The 23098-nt window shown below is 36.5% G+C and overlaps 2 protein-coding genes across 3 annotated transcripts; one reads left to right on the top strand and one right to left on the bottom strand.

Annotated features, from left to right (window-relative positions):
* Positions 1-3593: 3593 nt before the first annotated feature.
* On the bottom strand, positions 3594-5308 carry LOC132173998 (Remorin family protein). Its single transcript, XM_059585716.1, has 5 exons — positions 5227-5308; positions 4880-5115; positions 4605-4794; positions 3964-4045; positions 3594-3880 (listed from the first exon to the last, which is right to left on the bottom strand). The coding sequence occupies exons 1-5, from the start codon at positions 5250-5252 to the stop codon at positions 3680-3682; spliced, it is 735 nt and encodes a 244-aa protein (XP_059441699.1). The 5' UTR covers positions 5253-5308; the 3' UTR covers positions 3594-3679.
* Positions 5309-6516: 1208 nt separating this feature from the next.
* Positions 6517-22504, top strand: LOC132176179 (SNF2 domain-containing protein / helicase domain-containing protein / HNH endonuclease domain-containing protein). 2 transcript variants are annotated; one of them, XM_059588313.2, is made up of 24 exons: positions 6522-6903; positions 7341-7700; positions 7967-8099; positions 8427-8602; positions 9177-9250; positions 9396-9431; positions 9530-9620; positions 10021-10080; positions 10713-10896; positions 13373-13569; positions 13889-13990; positions 14267-14377; positions 14884-14949; positions 15029-15127; positions 16398-16646; positions 16777-16929; positions 17037-17141; positions 17527-17841; positions 17929-18116; positions 18183-18285; positions 18458-18603; positions 18953-19032; positions 21265-21440; positions 22063-22504. In XM_059588313.2, the coding sequence occupies exons 1-24, from the start codon at positions 6580-6582 to the stop codon at positions 22228-22230; spliced, it is 3696 nt and encodes a 1231-aa protein (XP_059444296.2). In that variant the 5' UTR covers positions 6522-6579; the 3' UTR covers positions 22231-22504. The 2 variants fall into 2 exon arrangements, 1 of the variants encoding a protein (XP_059444296.2); XR_015911707.1 differs by lacking the exons at positions 18953-19032; positions 21265-21440; positions 22063-22504 and having other exon boundaries at positions 6517-6903; positions 17929-17980; positions 18458-18544.
* The last annotated feature ends 594 nt before the right edge of the window (positions 22505-23098 follow it).

Genomic DNA, 23098 nt, shown 5'->3' with positions numbered 1-23098 from the left:
TTCTCTTCCAGCCGCACCTTTTTCCCTCTTTGCCTCACTCATCTCCATCTCACTCTCTGCCTCACTCTCTCGATCTCCTTGAATGGTGAAGTCTGGTGAGCATATATGAGAACCTTGAAGTTTGGTTTGATCGGTCTAGGTTTCTGTTGGGTCTTCTGGGTTCATGTTCTTTTTTTTTTTTTCCGATTTTTCATCTAGTCGAAAGAGGGTTGGTTCAGCTTTGCCCAGGCGCTGCCCACTGCACGATGACGGTGGCTCAACCACCGTTCTTCAGTCTCTCTCTCTTGGCTTGAACAGAACGCTCACCATTCTCTCTCAATCTCGAACGTTCTCTCTTTTCGGTCTCCTCTGTACCTTGTGTTGAACATGAATGAAAGTTGAGAGGTTGAAGAAGATGGAGTTTTTGCAACAAGAGATTGTCTTCAGAGAGGGATGGCGTGTTGACAAGAAAGAGAAAGAGGATGCGTTGAGAGTTGGGCTGACAGGAGAGAGAAAAAGTTTTTTTTTTCAATTTAATAAGCCTTTGGATCGTTACAGTTGAACCCAATGTTTTGGGTTCAACTGTAGCAGCTGATGGTTTAGAAAACCATATAGGGAATCTGCTGTGGGACATTTTTTGTGATTTTTTAGACATATTTCCTAAACTTAGGGAACAAACTCCCTTATAGAGAGCCTGCTGGGAATGCTCTAAGTACCATCTCACATAAGCTACTTGTATGCAATACGAGTAGTTCATTGCACTTGATCCTCATTCCTTAGAGTACTACTGATATGCTCCGAATCTAATCAGGTGTAATGAACTACACTTATTGCACACAATACAAACAACTAATTATTAACACCCCGAGTCTCAATTGTTCGGACATATGCTCCGTCTACTTATTAAACACTTGGTTGAGCTGGTAAAACTTGATTATCAATAAGTCATTGCACCTTATCCATATGCTCCCAAATTTCTATGCAATTTATCAATACAATGTCAAATTTTTAATCTCCCCAATTCCATGAGATGTTGATGTAGCCTAACTTAGTAGGTTGCGGCGAAGAACAACAATAACATAGCGGATAACTAATTCTAGATCTTGTGTCTATCAATGACCTAAGAATTATTCTCAAAATATAGAATCTATCTATGATTTCAAGGAAAAATAAGAAGAAAACTCAACTATGAGTAATTGTTATTTAGCAAAATCAATAATAAACAATTGTTTTCTCTAGAGATTATAAGCATATATTTATAGCTTAAAACCCTAAACCTAATAAAATATGACATAAATACCTCCAAAGCCCTAAACCTAATAAAATAATGAAATAAAAACTCTTAAAATCCTAACCCTAATAAAATAACAACATAAAGTCGGCTAAAAAATAATAAAATGCGAAAAATAACATAATTCCCTCTGTGTGCGCTCGAGCGCAATTATGGGTGCGATCGAGCGCAGGTGGGTGCTCGATCGTGCGCTCGATCGCAGGATCAAGCGTAGTACCAGGGATCCTTCGAATAGGATCTGCATCAGATGTGAATAAGACGTGACAAATTTTCTAAACTGTCCTCACATGAAACGCAAAATAACAATAATATCCTTGGGAGATATAAAGTTTCCAATCATTTAAATGTCACATCCACACTAAGAGAGACTCGTGCCAATATCTGTAACCCTTCGGTTTCAAAGTCCTCAACCAGACATTGAACTTTGAATTTCTGCATCGGCAGTGAACACGTAGTTACAGCCATTTCTTGCCATCTGGAAAACTTCTAGAGCTGTAGGGTGGTCCTCCAAGGCCACCACGTATCAGTATCAGCACCAATCAAGCTCCCTTATTAGAGCAGATAGAAGAATCCCCCACCTCCCAGTTGGATTTCAACTCAAGAGGACAAAACCACATTAATATAAAAATGGTAGTAATATTTCATTCACATGTATGCAGCTGATGCCACCATTAACTTTCTTAGAGGCTAGGAGGGTGTTTGATGATCTTTTTTTATAAAATCCTGAGGCCGAAATAAATGCTAATTATGAATGTTCATGCTACAAATTTGAAGTTTAAGACTCGTTGAAGCTAGCTAGGAAATTAAGCAATATTATAGATTAGAGAAAGTGGTAATTAAGGAAATATAATGGTGTTTGCTAGATAGATTCTGTTGTCGGAAGTAGACAGAAACAAAGGACAACTTGGTTTTCAACTTTTCATTCATGCTGCCGGTTAAGATACAATACCGGTTGGCTTAACGAATGGATAAGGCTGCAGTCTGATAATCTAGCTAGAGGCCTGCCTGGCTTGTAATTAATGGCCAAGACTTGTCTGCAGATGCACTGCGTATGAGGTCATCATTCTGCTCAAATGTCTATACGGATTTTATTGCATATATATATATATATAAAATCTAGTATTTTTCAAGTGTATATTTCTTGACGAGATACTAAAAATTACTATTAAATATAAAATTTAATAGTGATTCATCCAAATTCTAATGATAATTTTTAGTGCACGTTAAAAGATGTATATTTGGGAGTGTGTGATTATAGAAGACTCAGATCAATATATTGTCTTATCAAAGTATCACCAAGATGGTTCTCTAGGAAGCTATTGCTATATGGTACATGGTATTATGTAGGGTGTTAATTGGTGCTCATGTGTGGCGCATGTCAAGTTCAAATCATGTTGAAATACATGTGTAAGATAATTTTGTGTTGGGTTCGTGTTGAATTTATAGGTCGTATAAAGAAAATGTCAACCTTAATGTCGTATGTCGGGTTAGGATTATATGGGGGCATGACTATATTATTAAATTTGTTAACTTTAGCCTAACCCATTTAATTAAACAGATTAGACTCGGCCTCAACTCTAATATAGTCAACCCTATAATATAGCTTGGGTAAGTTTGTTCCATATGGTAGCCGACCGTTGTTGCGTAGACGTCTAGAGCTGGTCTGGTGATGGTGAGCTGGGTGGGCGCTTCTCAAGCTTATTGGTTCAAGGGGGCTCATTTCAATTGGCTTAACAATGACTTTTGTGGTGAAGAAGATAAGCTGCCCTACCCATCATTCTATTTTGATCAAATTTAGAGTTGCCATGGAGACATGTTCTTTTTTTCTAATCTAATTACTACTTATCTGCCGGCAATCAAATCAAGAGTGTCTGGTCCTGTCTATCTTACAAACGCCATTCTCCAAAGCTTTAGGCATTTGCCTTGCTAGCTAGAGTTTTATTTAATATAATATCTTCATTGTTTTTAATGAATTATATTTCATTAGTATAATATCTTCATAATTATAGACAAAATTTTGATTAGCTGATGTCAATCGTTTTCTATTAATCTTGAACAAATATTCTTGAGAAATATTGTTCGGGAGTTTGATACCTTAGCGAGTCGTTTTAGTAAGATCATAATATATCATGTTCTGACATCACACAATCCGAAGTCTCGTAGAAATGACTGGAACTATCGGCCATGACATTGACATACAATTTCCTACCAGCCATGATCAACATTTTGAGTGGCAGAGGCAGGGCACATGGGTAACATTATGTGTATGTATATATATATATTTGATCATGTTAGCTGTACAATTTAGTGTTACATTCCCGAATCAAATTAGGAGTCCAAGAGATTTGATAAATGCTATAATGCCATGACTGTGAAGGCTATTGAGCCCAAGTGCATTGCATTGCATTCCTAGTGACAATAGAAGCAGAAACATTTGACAGGAAGCTTTCCTTTTGACCTGATCTTCTTCCCCTTTTCTTTCACCTCAAACTCTTCATTTCTTCTTTTCTCTTCCACCTGCCCTCTTGCTCCTTTTGCCATCTGCTCGATCCTTCCTATCTTGTTTCTGTAGTGTTGTAGGTTTAAAGCCCTTCTCTCCTCCAATTCACCCTGCATTTTCAAACTCAATATCTTGTTTTGGTATCCATTAATTCCTAAACTTTGTAAATGAACATCAAAGGTTGGGGCAAAACCTCTCTCCTTTCCATCTTATGTTTGGCCTGCATCTTCTTCTCATTCTCCCAAGCACCTATTCTGGAATTCATCTTCAGGTACCTGAATTTGTTTTCATTAAAAAAACTTGGAAACAAAATCCGGATTCTTCATTCTAGAAGCATAAGCAAATTGTGAATCATGCAAAGCCTACCATTCGCTAGTTAATTTGGTTCTCATCCAGTTTGTTTCGGTGTAAAATGTTTTCTGTTAAAAATATTTTTCGAAAAATGTGTTGTTGTTCGAAAAGTGTTTCCTAACTTTCGGCCCGTATTGAAAATCGCTAAATATTTATTATATTTTCATATAATTTGTGAAGCTATGAAGAAAATAGAGAAACAACAAAGAAGAATTGTTGATGAAGAGTATGTGAAAATAGAAGGTATTCCAAGGTGAATTGAAATTCGCTACAATTGTCTGTCATACTGCTTGCCCAAGCAGGTGTTCAGCCCGCATGCCAGATAGATACCCTAAGTAGACTCTTACAATTGTCGGCCAACGGTGTTGAAGAGCAATGAAAAAATAGTTTATATAGATGAGAAGCGTAAACCATATTACGTCTGGTGAACGTTTTTTTTTTTTAAACTAAAAATATTTTCTCATAAAGAGTATAATCCTTTACCTCTTCTTAATCTTTTCCATCTCATTTTTCTCCCAAGCATCTGCTTTGGTTTCCACATTGTTGCGTCGTGATGAATTCCCCATCTGGTTCTGATATCTATCTTCTGAGGGTGTAGGCCTCATGGAAGATGTACGACTTGGACCCCAAACTGGATCCTCTGCCTCCTGCCCCATTGACTTATTTGTCGATCCTGCATTTGTTACATAAATATATATACATTTCAGTTTGTCAAAAAAAAAAAGGAAAAGAAAAGAAAATTCACAGTAAAAACTTACCAGCACCCATCATTTCCTTGTTTGAGAATCTGCTAGATCTTTGCAGCCTAGTTTTGGTCCTTGAGGTTACAAAGTCATCTCTCATCTTCCTCTGTAATTCCATTTCAGCTTCTTCAAGTGAGTGTATAGCAAATGCTGCTGCTGCAACAGCAGCTGCAAACTCAATGTCTCTTGAATCATAATCATCATCACCCACATGGCTCTTGAATTCTTTTCCTGGGTCAGAAAATCTCACTCTAACAAAGTGGTTAATTAATAATTCATCTCTAAGTGTAACAAAAATTTGCCAAAAAAGAAAAAAAAAAATCAGATTTTTTTTTTCACTCGGGATTAGAGCCTAGAGGTACCTCTTTTGCTTGACCAAAAGATCCATTCTCCAAAATCCCTTTTGATTTTCTGTCTGATTTTGTGAGAAAAACTAGCAGCAGGGATTGGTGATGATGCTGGTACTAATTACTTTTAGGTGATGAACAGGAGAGGGAGGCAAGCAAGGTCAAATATGCTTTGCATTCAACTTGAAGCAAAGGATTTTTCTTTCTCTCCAATGGAAGATGCACATGCAGATAAACCTCCATTGGCAAGTTGTTTCCATTTTTAACTACTTGCTTATATGTGTACATAAATGGAACCTAGAAAAGGAAGGATCCATGAGATTCCCCATTTGGGCAATTCATGCAGTTATTCCTTATTCCCATCAATGGATTGAAAGATGGATTCTGGTGGCCCACCTGAGCAAGGAAATACCACAATCAATCATCCTGGTTGCTTGGTTTTGAGGTTTTCATACATATGTTGGCAACGTACACTTTTCATAGGTGGTCTAGCTACTTGGAATTATTCCACCCCTTGCCAACATGTTTTCTTTAAGCAAATTAGCTAGCTAGTGCTGCTGCAATGTTTTTGTGAACAAAATCAAGTCACCAATATATTCATGCATGCGACAAGAGCTAGCCTTTTATTTGCTATACGACTGGCATATAACTGAGATAACATGACAGTAAAAATTAACTTTTGCATCAACAACGGCTTCGTAAGGAAAAAAAATGATTCATGTTAATATTATTTTTATATCATTTTACAAATCAATAGATCAACCATTAGATTTGTGGGGTTCACTATTGAATTTGTGTGAGGTCCACATAAATCTGCGAATCTAATTGTTGGTGGGGAAATATAGGAAAAATATTGACATGAATTATTTATAAAAAAAAAAAATCAATAGCTGATTTTCACGAGTAATGCTAGAAGTTCATTTTGTGTTTTTCTGAGAATGATGTGACTTTTAAAATCACTGTTGGACTTGTGATTGATCACTATTAAATTTTTGATCAAATGATAATTTTAAAAGTCACCTCATTTTTTAAGGGACATAAGAGATATTTTTAGAATTACTCGATTTTCATTGTTATGTGGTTATAATTTAATAACATTTTACTAAATAGGATTTCTATTATTATTATTATTATTATTATATAAATATCTTATAAAAATTGAATTCCGAAGTTGGGCTGGCCCAAAAAGAAAAAGTTACTTGGTTGACCTAACACAAGCCCGGTCCACACTGATTAGCGCGAGGTTACACGCGCCAAACACCCGCACGTGCACTCCAATCGCATCACTGTCCCCTCCTTCTTTCCCCGCCCAGTCGTAGCTCCATTTCAAAATTTGTGAGTGGGAGTGGGTGTTTGAAACCCTAAGCAATGGAAATCACGGAAGAGCAACGGAAGCGAGCGGAGGCGAACCGCCTAGCGGCGCTGGCGAAGCGCAAGGTCCTTCTAGAATCCTCCTCCGAGCAACAACAGCAAAAGCGGCTGCCACAAGACCCCTGGGAGCTCTTTAAGTGCCGAAAGCTCTCCGGCGAAAAACGACCCCCTGCCGACCCGGTTCCCATGCCTGAGAAGTTCAGGGTCAGGCTCGAAATCTGCTCGCCGGACTCGTTCTTCGCCGCGCCCGAGGCTGTCCAGGGATTTATGTGTCCGGGAGACGAGGAGTGCTTGCGAAGACTGAGCGATTGTTTGTCCGCTGTAAGTGGTTTTTTGTTTTGTTTGGGTTGTGAGAAAATGGTGGAAAACAATTTATGTAGAAACCCATTTCGCAACCAAATTGCCATCTTATAGTTAAAAAAAATGTAGCACTTTACCCGCTGGGTCGATTTTTTATTTTCTTTGGCTTCATGGGTTTAATGTATTTAGGTAGCAATGAGATTGCAATTGTGTTTTCTGGGTTTTCTTTTCGATAAACTTGATTTGCACTCAGAAGTTTAGATCATTTGTGCCTGAGAAAATATTAAAGGATGTAGCTTCAGTAGATTAAGTATATATTTGACAAATCAAAAACTGCCCAAACCATTGCTGGGTAAAATGTAATCGACGATTTTATTTATTTATTATTTTTTTACAAATTTCGAATATATCTTAACATTTGCGTAGAGCTAAGTTTCTGTTATGTTGACATTTCCTAGGTCATGCCATCACACTACACTCAAAATCATGGTGGTGGGAAGGCGTGTGTTTATAAGCTGAGGGATTACAATTCTGTTTTGAGATGTTTAAAGAGCTGGAAAAGCATTGAGGTGGAAGAGATACCATGGGGGACGTTTAATGTTGTCGAGAGGCTTTCTCATTCATTTATTTCAGGGCGGTGGATACCGTGCAGGCCAGAACACCTGTCTGATGAGAAGGTTGATGAGTTGATTGGGAAGCTACCAAAGACGTTGCTCGACACACTCTTGCCCTTCCAACTTGAAGGTGTGAGATTTGGCTTGCGAAGGGGTGGTCGGTGCCTTATTGCAGATGAAATGGGCCTGGGAAAGACACTGCAGGTATGTACAAATAGCCGATGTGCCTTTAATGCATGTACCATCACTGATGTCACTGTTCATGAATATAATGCTTTGGAAGTTAGAGTCAACTTATACATTTGCACATGATTTGTCAGTGTTTATAATGTAGGAATTACATTGATATATAGAAAGCTTAATTTTCTGACTATGTATACACATTGATAGGCCTGCCTTTTATATTTTGAAGTTTTCTTAGAAGATGGCATGATACTTAAAACTTTTTTATATGCTTGATCTCTTTTCAGGCTATTGCTATTGCATCCTGTTTCATGAATGAAGGTTCTACACTAGTTGTATGCCCAGCTATTTTGCGCTTTTCATGGGCAGAAGAATTAGAACGTTGGCTTCCCTTTTGTTTGCCTGCTGATATCCATCTTGGTAATATTTTCTTTCCATATGTTCTTTTTTTTAAAAAAAAAAAAAAAAAAAAAAAAAAATTTATAAACAAAATCTTTGTTTTTTGTAAACGCAAATCATTGAAGCTGGTCATAGAAAGAACACTTTACAAAAGAGCTTATCGTTCCAAGCTTAATGAGCTGGGTCCTTCGTCAAAAACACAAGAAGAAAAACTTTTATGATTTTAAAAATGTGCCCTAGTCATGCTTCTAATTGACTTCTTATTGATAAGGTATTTGTATTTATTCCTTGCTACGTAGACGCAATATTTTGTTGTCCTTAGTGCTTGCATGTTCCTTCTGACTCCAGTTTTTGGGCATCGAGATAATCCTACCTCTTTAAAGAGATGCCCTAGAGTTGTGGTTATTTCTTATACAATGCTTCACCGTTTGCGAAAGAGCATGCTTGAACAAGAATGGGCTTTCTTGATAGTTGATGAATCTCACCATGTACGGTGTTCTAAGAAAGCATCAGAATCAGAAGAGGTACAAACTGTGGCCTATATATCTTTGTATAGAAAGTTTATTGGTGGATTTGATCTCTTCTTCCTACCTGTTAAAGAAAAAATAAATGATAATGATGCCTCGATAGGAGGTGGAATAATTATATCCTTCTTTACTAGCCATATTTCTGCCCATGACCATATAGCTGTTTAGTGTAAAAATACTTTCCAAGTAACATAAGTCCATCGTTACAAAGATTTCACATTTTTTAACAGTTTGATTTTGTTTCAAACAAATGATACCTATTTGGTTGGAAGAGTTTCTACATGTCTCTGTGTCAGGTGACCTATTTCTATGTGGTGCTAGTTTAGAGAGGAATTTTCTGCTTGAGTTGTGAAATATATTTGGCTTGTGCTTATATTCTCTTTTATAATGACTGGTAGGAGAGATGCTTCTAATGGACAAACTATATTATGTACCTTTTGTACAAACTTGTTTCTGAATTTGCATTCATGTTCAGTTTTTTTTTTTTTTTTTTGGATGTTATGGTTAGTTGACTGTACTTTCATTTTCAGAGAACCTTTACCATATGTTATCATTTTTTGTGTGTTGACAGATAAAAGCTGTCCTTGACGTGGCTATGAAGGTCAAGCACATAGTTCTATTATCTGGGACACCTTCTTTGTCTAGGTTGTGCCACCTGTGAACAATGTTGTCATTCAGTTTTTGTTGTGCCTCTATCCTGCTTAGCTTTCTGATGTTTTTTGTGGGTTTATTTTCAATCTATGTTCAACATTCTAATATCTTAGTCGTATTTTTTCCTAGGTGATCATAGGCCATATGACATTTTTCATCAGATAAATATGTTATGGCAAGTTTTCTCCACACCCTTATATCTTACAAGATTGATTTTCATTTCCATAGTTTGTTAGTTAATATATTTTTTCTTGACAATTCTGCTGTTTATAGGCCTGGTCTACTGGGCAAGACCAAATATGAGTTTGCAAAAACTTACTGTGCCGTCAAAGTTGTCCAGGGTTCTCAAGGAAAGTTTTATCAGGTACTCTTTCTAGTAGTTTTAGAAGGGCACTATATGGTTCCATAAATTAATTTTTGCACTGCCTTGTGGTTAAGTTGTTGATTTAAGAATCCAATAAGAATTTAATAAAATAAAAAAAAAAGAAAAGAAAAAAAAGAGAGAGCATCAAGCTGATACATGCTTGTCGTGAAAATGATTAGAGCCCATGCGGCTAACCCTATTCATTGGTGATGAAGTTATCACTTTGTTTTCTATTTAGACATTGCTAATAGGTAAGCCATGTGATTGGCTAATGGAGATACTATAACTTATAATCCAGGGAATTGTGGATAAAGATCAATGTCTTTTATGACCATCAGCTTTTTCCCATATTCTGCTCCTGAAATTGAAAGTTTTAAAACATTTCATATTGTTAATGCAGGATTTCTCAAGGGGAATTCGCTTGGAGGAGTTGAATGTTTTGCTTAAGCAAACCGTTATGGTCTGTGCTCTTGTTCTCAATATGCTTGCTGCAATGCTCATACATGTGTGATGGGTTGTTTTGTAATTCTATCTTCACAAAAAGCCACGCCACTGTCAGTATCCCAACATCAGCTGCTAAATGGAAATTAAAGTAGCATGTGTATTTGATTCTTTATATTTAGAAAAAAGAACTGCTATAGTGATGGCTGTTTACAACCTTGCCCCATTTTAGAAATCATTTTAGATTTTCACCAATTTTTTTGGGTACTAACAATGTAAAATCATATTTATTATCATGATTTTGGGGAAAATAGCCACTCATAGAAGGTCATTGTAACTGTTTAGTTAGGAGTGTGATTTTGGAGCTAGGTCCGTGACTGTTGGTGGACGCCAATGTCTTACCTACATGCAAGAGCATTTAATAGTAGCTCAATTTTCTCTTAGTTTCTTGGCTGTTCATAATACATTATTTAAGAGCATGTTTAGCATATAAGTAGCTTATGCAGTAATTTGCAGTACACCTAGTTAGATATGCTTATCCAAGAAGAATAACTCTAGGGCAATACTGTTGTAAACGTCCAAGCAGTTCCTTATCTGGCCTTTCTTTTTGAGAATATTTCTGATTCTTTGATCTTTGTTTCACTATTATAGATAAGACGTTTGAAGGAGCATTTACTAGTGCAGTTACCACCTAAGCGTCGGCAAATTGTAAGATTATTGATGAAGAGATCAGATATAGTTTCGGCCAAGGCTGCTATTGGGGTGGTGAACAGTGATGCTTCCGAAAAAAGTGTTGCTGAAGACATTACTTCAGAAAATTTAGATGACTCTGATGGTAAGATTGAATTACTTATCAAAAACATTTCTACAACTGTTTTGCATCAAGTTGATATGATCGAGTTATGAGCTACGTTTGTTATAATTTATTCGTTCTTGATTTTTGGAATTAGGGTATTTCTGTAATTTTGTATTTTCTGGATGGTTTGTAGTTTTGGTCCATTTGGACTATATTATGGATGTTATGTTATTTAAAAAATAAAAAAAAATATATATATTATAGGCTTCTAATGGTTGTCTAATTTAGGTTTAGTAGTTAAAATCCTTAAGTCCAACTCATATTGGGGCTAGGTATTAGATCTTTATATGTGCGTAATTTTTTTTTTTTTTTAATTCAAAGACAGTAAGTTTTTGTTAAATTTTCAATGTTCATAATGAAATTATTTTAATCTTTTTTATTCCATGTATTATTCTCATTATGCACATAAAAAGGAGCCATATAAGATGAAACTATCACATATGAGCTTAGTGTTACTTCACCATCGAGAAACGAAAGCCTTTTTTTTTTTTTTTTTCAAGTAACTCAATTTCATTAGAAAGCACAAAGAGGTGCAACCTGTGTATTTAGAAAGTATACATGAGTGTCCTCAAAAGGTAGCTCAATCGGCTAGGGACTACGCCTCATGAAGCGGATGTCACTAGTTCGAATCCTCTCCCCCCCTTTTGTGTGGACATATAAAATAAATTAAAAAAAAAAAAAAATTATACATGAGAGATCGTTTATTTTGCATACTTCCTATGTATTCGGGTTGCGCATTTTGCCTTTAATGATATTTCGATTACTTAAAGAAAAAATATATAGGAGAGATCCGCTATAAGGAAGAAAAAGAAGCATAGAAGTCCAAAAATTCAGTAAAATTAGAAAACTGAGGACTATTATATGTCGCCATCCATAAAAATTAGTAAAATTCAGTTTTCTAATTTTACTGAATTTTTGGACTTTTTTTTTTTTTTTTTTTTTTTTTACTTATCAAAAAAAAAAAGTCCAAAAATTCAGTAAAATTAGAAAACTGAGGACTATTATATGTCGCCATCCATGCATAAAGGGATTTGAACATAATGAAGTTTAGTTCTATCATCGAAATCTCGAAATTTTCAAAGCCCCTTGCATTTTGCTCTCTCCAATTGCACGACATTAAGCACGTAGAACCCATCCTTCAAACTTTTAAAATGTTACGGCTACCCATATGACGTTTCCAGCTAACCAACAACTCTATTACCTTTTTAGGCATTACTCACTGTACACCAACCAAAAAGACGGAACAACACAACCCATGATTCTCTTATCACCTCACAATGCATAAGAAAATGATCTATGGACTCCCCCAACTCTTGTACATACAACCCCAGTCTACCAATACGACGCTCATGTTCCTTTAGTTACCCAAAGTTAAGCTCCTAGAGCCGTCGTCCACAAAATCCTGCTGCCAACAAAATCTTGAAAAACTCTAGCTCTTCCTAAAACCTATGATAAACTTGCTGCCAACAAAATCTTGCAACCTGACCTGTGACTTTGCTTTCTAATTTCAGCCACTTTAAAAGCCATCAGAATTCAATCTTTTCTAAAAAGATCTAAGCCAGAAACCCTGGGTTATCTTTCTCAACCTTTAGAACTTCAAAGCCTCAAAACTTTTTCCCCAAATGTTTGCAATCAAATAACCCTTAAAACATCATGTTGCTGCTGCCGTAAATTAGATTTTGTTCTTGAGCTCTTTGTTCTGCATCATCACATGTCAAGTATTCCTATTTGGCAACAGCAGATGGATGGAGAAATGTCCCACATCCATTTACAGTATCTTATCATTTAAATAGACATCATTTTATGCCTATTATTCCACACATCTGACCATATTGTCCATGTCATTCCACTGATCAATTACATCATTTATGTAATACTTATAGATTCATCTAACATGAATTATGTTCTTAATTTTAGTTTGTTGATTTTGCAAATAAGAGCTCGTGAAAAGCTGCTCTATTATGGAAGAAGCGCATTAATTCAAGTTGCTTTTGACGTGTTTGAGTTTGGTTGTCACTTGAGCATTTCCTGTTTTGAGTCATTCTTGATCATAATCTAAACAAGTGGTATCCTTATAATATTTCTTAGCTGCATGTGGATACTTGGGCTTGCACCCATAAACACGCAGAAAGACACTATTATGTCTCTCCATTCAAACATACAGACACACTTAACTTTAAGAAGATATCTGTAGGATGATGAATTATTTAGAGTACGGTATCTGGATATGAAATTGTTTTATAAACTTATTTCATCTTTGATAAGAATAATTTGACAGGTTAATTAGATGCTGATGTTGCAAGCTGTTAATGCTTTCATCTGATGTTTAACTTGATAATAAGTTGTCTATGGAGTGCTGCTTTATTATTATTGGGTGAAGAAGCCATTTTTGAGTTTACAATTCATGCATATAGCTTGATTTTATGCACATTTATTTCTCTCCCTATGCTTTCAGTTAGTGGTGATCGTTGCAGTCCAGGGAAGCTCTCCTACCAAGAACTAGGTGTTGCAAAGCTCTCCGGTTTTTGTGAATGGCTTTCCATTCATCCACTTGTTGCACAGTCAGATGATACAGAAGATTTGGATTTGCACTGTAGTTCTCATAAGATGATAATTTTTGCACATCATCTTAAGGTCCTTGATGGAATACAGGTGAGACTCTTTCTCAGGTGGTGCTTCCCGTTCAGTTATTGAAAATGGCCTGAATGCACTTGTGGTAACCACTCCATTCGAAGGTACTGGGGTATATTGCATAAATCCTATATATTACCAGGATCTCAGATAATCTCTTATCCTCTCATACTTTCTTCATCCCCCCCACTATGTATCCGAGGTGTTCCCAAACTAGAAGCATGAGTACTTAGGGTGTTGTTAAATAAGTAAGAATATCTTGTATTCCTGCTATGTTTTGTCTAGGATACTTAAATAAAATATTTGGTTTGGATGTAATTTGTCAATTCGGAATTATCAGGAATTTGTATGTGAGAAAGGGATTGGTTTTGTCCGCATTGATGGAAATACACTTGCCAGAGATAGGCAGTCTGCTGTACTGTCCTTCCGATCTTCAAATGAGGCACGTATACTGTTCTCTTTCCCAGCTTTATTTATCTGCGGTGTGTTTTTACCTTTTGGTTGTTTGTTGGAAGTAAAGGTTTTCTGGGATTTAAAAGCAGTAATTGTATGAAGATCATCAAGCATAACTAATGTGTTCTCACCATTTGAAGTTTACCAAAACTTTGATCAAGTTTACAAGCTTGTGTCAATGCCCAATGTGGCAATCAAGTCCACTTCCCCAGATTTTAGCCCGTATATAATTATTTGGTTTGATGTGTTGGATGTCCTTCATCAGGTTAAGATTGCAATAATTGGTATAACTGCTGGAGGCGTTGGACTTGATTTTTCGTCAGCACAAAATGTTGTGTTCTTGGAGTTGCCTCAATCCCCATCGTTGATGCTTCAGGTCCAACACTATTCAACAATTTTCCTAAATTTGTATATTACTAGTTCAGCAATATGCGTAATTGCTCCTATTCTTTTTTGTAATCACTTCAGTAGCATTGAATTTCTCTAATATGATGATTGTCTGCCAACCATGAAATCTCGTAGTCACACCATTATCATACATATGTTTTCTGTTTTTGATGCAATTCAGCGCTGTTCTATTTGTAAAGCATTTCCGCGTATTATAAGGAGTCATAAAAACAAAGGGGGAGCATCTAGTCATCAAAACAAAGGAGACACTTCATAAGGCTGGTTGGCATGCTTTTGAGTGATCCATAACTTAGAAACCAAATTTTTCATGTTGAGATGAATGTGTGGCGAGACTGGACATGATAGAGTTAGAGGCAGACACATTTAATTACAAATAATCAGCACAATTTAAGTCTAGGATAAATGTTTGATTCTTTCCCAATTCTATATTAGCGACTATTTGATTGTTGAAGTTCCTTTGAACTAATTTTGAAGGCCGAGGATAGAGCTCACAGGCGAGGGCAAACTAGTGCAGTCAACGTATACATTTTTTGTGCGAAGGTTCTAAATTTTTGTTTTGTCATTAGATTTTGTAGACATTTCTATTTACACATAAACTGATGCTTTGTTCACATTGTAGGATACCATGGATGACTTACATTGGCAAAAGTTAAACAGGAGTTTATGCCGTGTTTCCTCTACAATGGATGGAAAATATGATTCCATACAAGAGATACCGGTATCCTCCCACTCACTTCTTCCTGCCTTTATTTTTAGGTAGGAGTAGCGCTGTTACTGGAAATGCTCATTTCAAACCAATAGTTTTCCTAAATTACCCTTTTCAACTTACAAACATGTAGTTGAAAAGTTTTGAGACCTCCACTTACTTTCTCGCTGAACGAACTGTTGACTTTGCATGTCATTATATACAAGAGCAGATAGGAATGATCCCTAGACACTGTAAAAATCTACGAGATCTAAGATAGATTGTGAGAAGAAAAATTTGATTGGATTTTCTTTTGGCCATTACTTTGGATTGACTACGTCCTTGTTTAAGCGGTGGGGTGTTGGTTCCTTTGTTTCTGCTATATATTAGATTTTAATGGAGGGGTGCCTCTTTATTTTTTAGGGGATTTCATGGGCTAGGTCTGATAGATGATATCTTCAGTGCTTGGCATGTGAAGATGTTTTCTAACAACTAAGAAGGGTCATTTAGCTCTGGAAGGAAAGGAATTAAAAGATTCGTGAAGATGGTTATCACTTGAAGTTGAGTTAAAGTTGTACACGTTGGGTGTTTGATCCCTTTCTCTAGCTAAGTTGGCTGGGATTCCCCTATTTGTTATATGTGCTTTGGTTGGTTTACTTTTAACTTGTACATCTTTATGTTTTGACTCTTGATTTTACTTGTACATCTCTCTCTCTCTCTCTCTCTCTCTCTCTCTCTCTCTCGCACGCGTGTGCTGCTTGATTCTCAGGATCTTGGACAGCCTTATCGGCCTCTAGATGTCTTTGATTTACAATTTCAATGTGGAATGCAGAATGTGTACTTCCATTCTCTTTGGACTCTCTGTTTAATGGGAGAAAAATCCAAGACCAAGTTTTATCGAACTTTCAAGGACTATGAAATGTGCTTAATTGGGCAGCTCTTTTAGTATATACAAATTCAGTAATTCAAACAATATAGATGTCATGTCTGGTTAAATGAAGCAGATAGAATTATAATGATAATGGCAACTAGACCAAGCATCTCTTCTGTTAGTTTTTTAAATTCATGTGGCCCTCATTTTGCTTCGTACTCTGCTGTGAGCATCGGAGCTTGGTCATGTTTTGGAACTTGGTTTCTCTTCTGCCTCACTGGCTAATCCCTTCTGCCTGGCATATTGGGCATTGTTGATGCTATGAAATACAAGTTTTTGACTTTTTTAGGTAGTTCATTTATCTTTGATTTCATTATTATTGTTAATTAATTCTTAGTTTGTTATATTACACGTCATCTTTTTGATTGCCAGGTTGAAGGTGTCTCTTATTTGGAAACATCTGGTAAAAGTGATAGAAGTTTTGGAGATCAGATTTTTGGGGAAGCAGGATGTGGTAAACTCTCTTCAGAGAGGATGAAAGTGCCAGACTCTGGCTTAGCTATGAATTTGCAGCCATTTGAAGCATATGGTGAAGTAGCTGAAAAAGTAAATGATAGATTAGAAGAACCTTGTAGCTCTGGTGGTGGCAGTCCAACCCAAAGAGATGATCTTGATATTAATGTAAAACTTCAACTTTTAAGAAAATATTTTAAAATTTCCTTATAGATTTCCTTCCCTTTTTCCCCATCCATTTTTGCTATGAATTACTTCTTTAGTTGGCTGAAATAGACAAATTTTATTGTTAGAACAGGCTCATATGGTTTCTGGTGTGGCTAAAGTCGAGGTTCCTGTTTCAGACGGAACATTGGAAGCAAATTATTCTGAGGCTGAAACTGGAATTGCTGGCAAAGTTTCTCCTTGTAAGACGAATGAGGGCAGTGAAGATAACCATAGACTGGAAAAGGTACAACTTGAGTAATTTTTCTGTTTCAGCATAGACAACCGAATCACTATTTCTTCTAAGAAATAATTAATATAAGGAGTTATATTGATATATATTTGAGAATGCAGGAACTCAAATTCTATCCTCCATCAACAGTAGATGATGTTGGACCTGCTCAGCCAATTGAATCTGATGAAAGTTGCTTTGACCAAGTAGGTTACTTGCGATTTGAGGTAAGGTACCGACGCAGCATAGATTACTACTGCGATGCATTTCCTTTGTAAATGTGGCAAAGGTCCTAATAAAATTATCTTTGCTTACCATTGCCATATTCTTCTGAAATTTTGGAGTTTGCAGTGAAATTTGTTGCAATAGAGTAAAGCCTGTTACTCTTAGGGAAAACTTATCTCTGCATTCATCCATCACTAGATTATGGCTGTGACAATCAAGTCTGATCGGATAACTTTCTGCCATATGCAAATGCTTTCTCTATCTCTGTGTTGGTCGGTTGTCTGAACAATTTTTACTTCTGGTAGTTGCAAGTACTGATGTAAGAGTACATATGAAAGCAGTTGTACGGGCTTTAATGAATTGTGATCAGCTTTGTCTACTTTTCAGGTGAGCCAATATACTGATAGGATCCACTTGTATTCTTGCATTCCTGGAAAAGATTTGAGACCAAGGCCACTTTTTGAGAATTTCCGGCCTGAGGAACTTGAGCCACTAATTTCTCCTGCTGCTGAGGATAACAAAGGATCATCTTTCACATCTTTGAAGGATAACCCAGCTTATAGGCATGCTCTTGTGGCATTTGTCAATGAGTGGAATAGATTAAGGCCCATTGACCGAAGAAAGTTACTTGGGAAATCTTTGCAACTTCCATTGACTCTTGAGTTGTGCTACTTGAGCGAAAGCATTAACCACAACAATGGGGTCTGTCTAATTGAATTTGAACTCTGATTCTTTCCTGGATGTTACTGTATAATGATTTAGTAACAATTCTATTGTTCTCTATCCCAGGGACTGCTGAAGGGTAGAAGCAAGAGACGCTCGACACCTTTATATGAGATTAGTAAGCCTTTACCATCAAATGCTGTGTGGAAAACGATTAATTTGTGTAGTGGATTTGGAAAGAAGGAGAAAGAATACAGTCAGGGTTGGACCCTGACAGATGAACCTCTCTGTAAACTCTGTCAGGCACCGTGCAAGTAAGTCCAGATAAATGATCTTGCTATAATTATATGGGTTGTTTCAGTGATATTGTTTACTTTCAGGGGCAACAATGCCAAGACACCAGAATTTTTTGAGGATCTTTTCTGTAATCTAGACTGCTTCCAAGAATTTCGTTTAAGAACTAGCAACAGATCCCTCCGTCAGGTTTGAATATGAACTATATTGTACATTATGATTAAGTTGAACCTATTGTCATCTAGGATATCTTTTGTTTGCTCACATGGGGTATTTTGAATAAAAAGTCTTGGGTGCTTTCTCAATATTTCTCACTCGTTTCCTGCTCAATCATATTTATTTGAAGTAACATAATTTTCAGGAACTTTTTCAAATAGAACATGGGGTCTGTGCAATCTGCCAATTAGACTGTCATAAGCTTGTGAACCACATAAGACCTTTATCATTATCAAGACGACAAGCGTACATAGAGAGGGTTGCACCAAATGTGGCTAGACGAAAGAACCTGTAAGTTTCTGAAAGAAAAATGATGGTGGTAACTTTATTTGTTGCAGGACAAAATAATAGACATTATTACATTCTAGTTGAATGTGGTGTTTGTATGGCTACATTCATTGAGCTCAATAATATTCTTTTTTATGTTTATCAAGTGTACATCCTCCATCTTTAGAAAAGAAAATAATGCTGTCCATCTATTGAGCTCATTTGGTAGACTTCCCTCAAGTGCTGGGAAGGGTTAGACTCTTGTTACGGAGTAAATCAGCTTGTGTGATACTTAACCAATAGGCTCATCTTGTTTCTTCCCAAATGGCTGTGATGATCCCAAACCTAACTATATCTGTTTGATATCCTGCAGGCTAAATAAGCTTGTTAATGATCCAACAGAGGGCAATGCATGGCATGCAGATCACATTGTTCCGGTCTACCGAGGTGGAGGTATAATACTATTTTATCTTGAGACTAATGTTTGGGGGCTTGCTCTCCCTGGAAGTGTGATCTGTCTACTTGATGTCTTCCATACCAGTTTATGTTTGAACTTGCAACTCCTGCAGATAGTCCACCTTGAATTTATAGAATTTTTTTTTATCATTCAGTGCATGGATAATATACAATGGTCTCAGTCATAGTGTCCATGGACTCCAACACAAGTCATTATCATCGTAATAACTTGGTGATAATATAACAACCCTATAACAGTTGATCTTGCCAATATGTAAAACAGTGTTTAGACAATTCAACAAGATCAAAGTATTCTGATATAACTAGAAACACACAGTAGGACAATGTAAAAAGGACAAACTCAATGCTCCAGGGATATCAAATATATGGAACTATCCTTAAAGTGGTCCCATATGAGATAAGGTACCACCATGAGTGCCTTTCCTTTTCTAGGTACTTCAAAGAGCACATTATCATTATGGAAAATAGAACAGCTATGTTTTGATGATTATACTCTCTTTTTTATGAAATTTTTTATATAACTAACTATTCAATATAAGCAAATGTTTAAATAGTGGTTATTTTCAATCCAATTTATACCAGAGCTTGATGCATGTTATGAATCAGTGTACAAGTTAAAATCATTATATCTTGACCTGCCACATTCTTAATTAATCTAATGTATTGGTACACCCTGGTCCCCGTATTGAGAAGATGAGAGTAACCCACATAGAGTGGGGGGTTTATAAAAATATTCACGAGTGTTAAGTCCCACATTGTCGCCTCGTTACTAAGTGAAACTGAGCTTTATAGTGAATTATAGAGAAACTTCAAATTGACTTGACATTTTGAGGTGATAGCGAAGACGTGGGTAGAGCTTTTCCCTGGGTCATTACAAATGGTATCAAAGCCACCTAGTAACGACAGACCATGTGGTACTGGAGCACTATATGACGTGGCTCACTGTATGACGTGGCTAATGTAGGACAACAAGCAATATAAGAATAAAGCTTAGAGAACAAAGAGAATAAAGCCAAGAGAGGGAAGAAGCTTGGAGAAAAGCTTTAGAAAGGGGAGAAAACATAAGACATTAGGGGAAAGGGAAAGACAAATTCATGTCTCACAAATTTTCATTTATAATCAGCTGCTCAATACATCAGAAAATTATGTTTAAATAGGCGAGGGCTAAACCCTAATCCTAACCCTAGTAGTACTTGGGCTAATGGCCCGCTAAAATAACATAAGGCCCCAAATGAAAATAAATAGTCTCAAATAAAATTAATACAACCCGTCTGAAAATAAATACTAAAATAATAAAAGCCCAATAATTAGCATAATCATGTGATTTGTGACTCATATTTGGTGCTCCGCATTAGTGGCCTTGACAAAGACGTCAAGAATTTAAAATGGGGAGTTTGTAACACTCTGGTCTCATATTGAGAAGGCGAGGAGTAGCCCTGATAATCATGAGTACTAAGTTTCACATTGCTTTGTTACTAGGTGAAATTAGGCTTTATAATGAATTTTAGAGAAGCTCCAAATTTACTAGTTCTTTTGGGGTGATAGCGCAAATGTGGTTAGTGCTTTTTTCTGGGTCGTTACACTTTATAATAATTAAGGTATCCTTAGATCTCTTTGACAGTTTATCCAATCATATAGGGGCTTCTTAGCCCCGTACATGAGCAGGTGAAAATAGTCTGAACAGATTCTTCACTTACATTGTTTGGTTAAATCATGTTTGTTGTACAAATATCAGAATCTAGTCACCTGTTCAAAACCAGCGACGTGCTTGCTTTTGCTTCAATTTGAGAGCTGGGGCACGTGGACTTTCCAGAGTCCACTCTTTTTGGTCCAAGCATTCAACTTCCCTAATCCACTTGATGATTAAACTTAAGCCCATGGATTTCTGTACAGGACTTGAATTCTTCTGGACATACTAAAATTACTAATACTGAATTGCCTCTGCTAACATCAGTCCAATAGGCAATAATAACCAGCAAGTCTCTTCACAATTTTAAAGAGAATACCTGTTAGTGGTGGTGGCATTGCTGAAAACTTTTTTTTTTTTTTAACGATGACTTTGGTAAGGGTTCATATATCTTTTAAGGCTTCTTTTGGCTTGGAAATTCCAATCCTTTTCGCTTTTTTTTTCCTTTCACGCAATATAGGCAGATTGATATAAGCTTGGTTCAAAATTTATTAAATTTATCTTCTTTAAAATTTCTGTAGGTGAATGCAGGCTAGAGAACATGAGGACTCTGTGTGTGGCATGCCATTCTGATGTTACAGTAGCACAAGGTGCTGATCGACGCTCAACAAGGGCCAAAGCTAGGAAACAACTCAAAGTTATTATGAATGACCTCAAAAAATATCAGAAGACCAAAGAGACGAACACTAATATTGAGGTATACAGGTCTCCTGTTCTAATGAAGTTTACCATTTGGGGCGGGGCGGGGCCGCGGGGCGGAGAGGGGGGGGGGGTGGTGGGTAAGCTGCTTTGATTGCATTTTGATACCCCAGGATGCCTTCTTTGCATGAAAACATCAATCTTGTAGAATTCCCTAAGTACCCATCATGGAATAGTAATGACAACCCACAGATGGCGGACTTATGTTAAATCATTGTTGATCATATGTTTTAGAATTTAAAATCTTTTTGTGCCTGTTTAACTTAGAGGTGGAAAAATATGAAAGAAATTTTTTATTTATTCTTCACACTGGCTAAGACATCTTACCTTGTTTCATGGCTTCATTTCAACTGGGTTAAAGATTCCTGTAAATTAGGCTACCTCTTTGTGCTTTCTTCTTTTATTATGATTTTCAAGCTTGAAATGCATATGAAGAGCTTGAGTTTTTACTCTGCATGTGGGAAAGACGGAAAGAGTGGTTATTGTCTGAAATGGTTAAAGCTGACTGCCCCTTCAGTAATGTTTGGAGACATGAAAACATAATTAATTATGTGCTTAAAGTTACAACCTGATTCCTTATCCAGAAAAAATTACAACCTGATTGGACTAAGGAATTTCAGGACCAAGGGCATCCAGAGAAACAGGAAAACATAATTGAGGACGAGCTTTTAGTCAAGGTTCCTGGGAGTGCCTATTCTGGAGGAGAAGGCACTTGTACCGGAAATGAAGTCTTGGAAGAGTCGAAAGAAGAGAATCCCTACCATGTAGCACCTGCAAGCAGTAGCTAATTTGAACATGCTCAACTCATCCCAGATGTCTCTTGTATAATTGTAGAACTAAATATTTGAGAAGAAGTATTTTGGTGATTCCTGTGTCTTCTCTGGAGGATGGGTGCTGGAAGTGAGATTTAGAAGAGTCTCCAAAGGAAGGTATGATCCCTGCAGTGTGAAGAATCTGCCAGCAGAATCCAGTTCATAGACTGTTGTATAATTGTAAAAATGGATCTAACCATAACTTTGAGAGAATTTTTTATAAATTTAGTAAATCATTGCTGCTTAAGGAGACGGGGTATCTTGACGCTGTGCTGTGTACCTGTTTTTGGGATAGAGCTGTAAATATTAGGTGATCTAGAAAACCTGGAGAGAACATTGAGTTTGTATTGATAGTCTGACAGAACAAGTCTGTTCAGAAATGGTTGAAAGAAATTGATTATCCATTGGCAATTATATGAACTATGCTTAGTTTAACTAAGGTTACGTTTGGTACACGGAATGTCTATTCCATTAAAAAAAAAAAAAGGCTTTATTGAAAATGGAAGAAGGTTAGAGAGGAATAACTATTCTTCAATTTAAGAAATAGTCATTCTTTCATTGGCCTTGGAAATGGCTATTCCATTCCACCTTTTTTCATTTTCAATAAATGCTGTTCTTTTTGTCAAACGTAACCTAAGAGTAAATGTTCCTTTGTAGCTATTTCCCTGCTATAGCTTAATTATGTGTTATGATGGAATGCCTCTAGGGATGAATATCTACACAGCGAAAAGAAGGCAAAAAACCTTTAACCAGATCAAAATTGAAGGCTTTGATCATGAAGTGCTCTTGGCATCTTAATTCATAAAAAAAGTTGAATTCAAAACATGCAAAATGGAGTTATATT

Source organism: Corylus avellana, chromosome 3 (assembly GCF_965113065.1).
Source record: "Corylus avellana chromosome 3, dhCorAvel1.hap1.2, whole genome shotgun sequence".
NCBI classification, from domain to species: Eukaryota; Viridiplantae; Streptophyta; class Magnoliopsida; order Fagales; family Betulaceae; genus Corylus; species Corylus avellana.
Note: the sequence above shows the minus strand (reverse complement) of the source record. Positions and strands in the feature narration are given on the sequence as shown.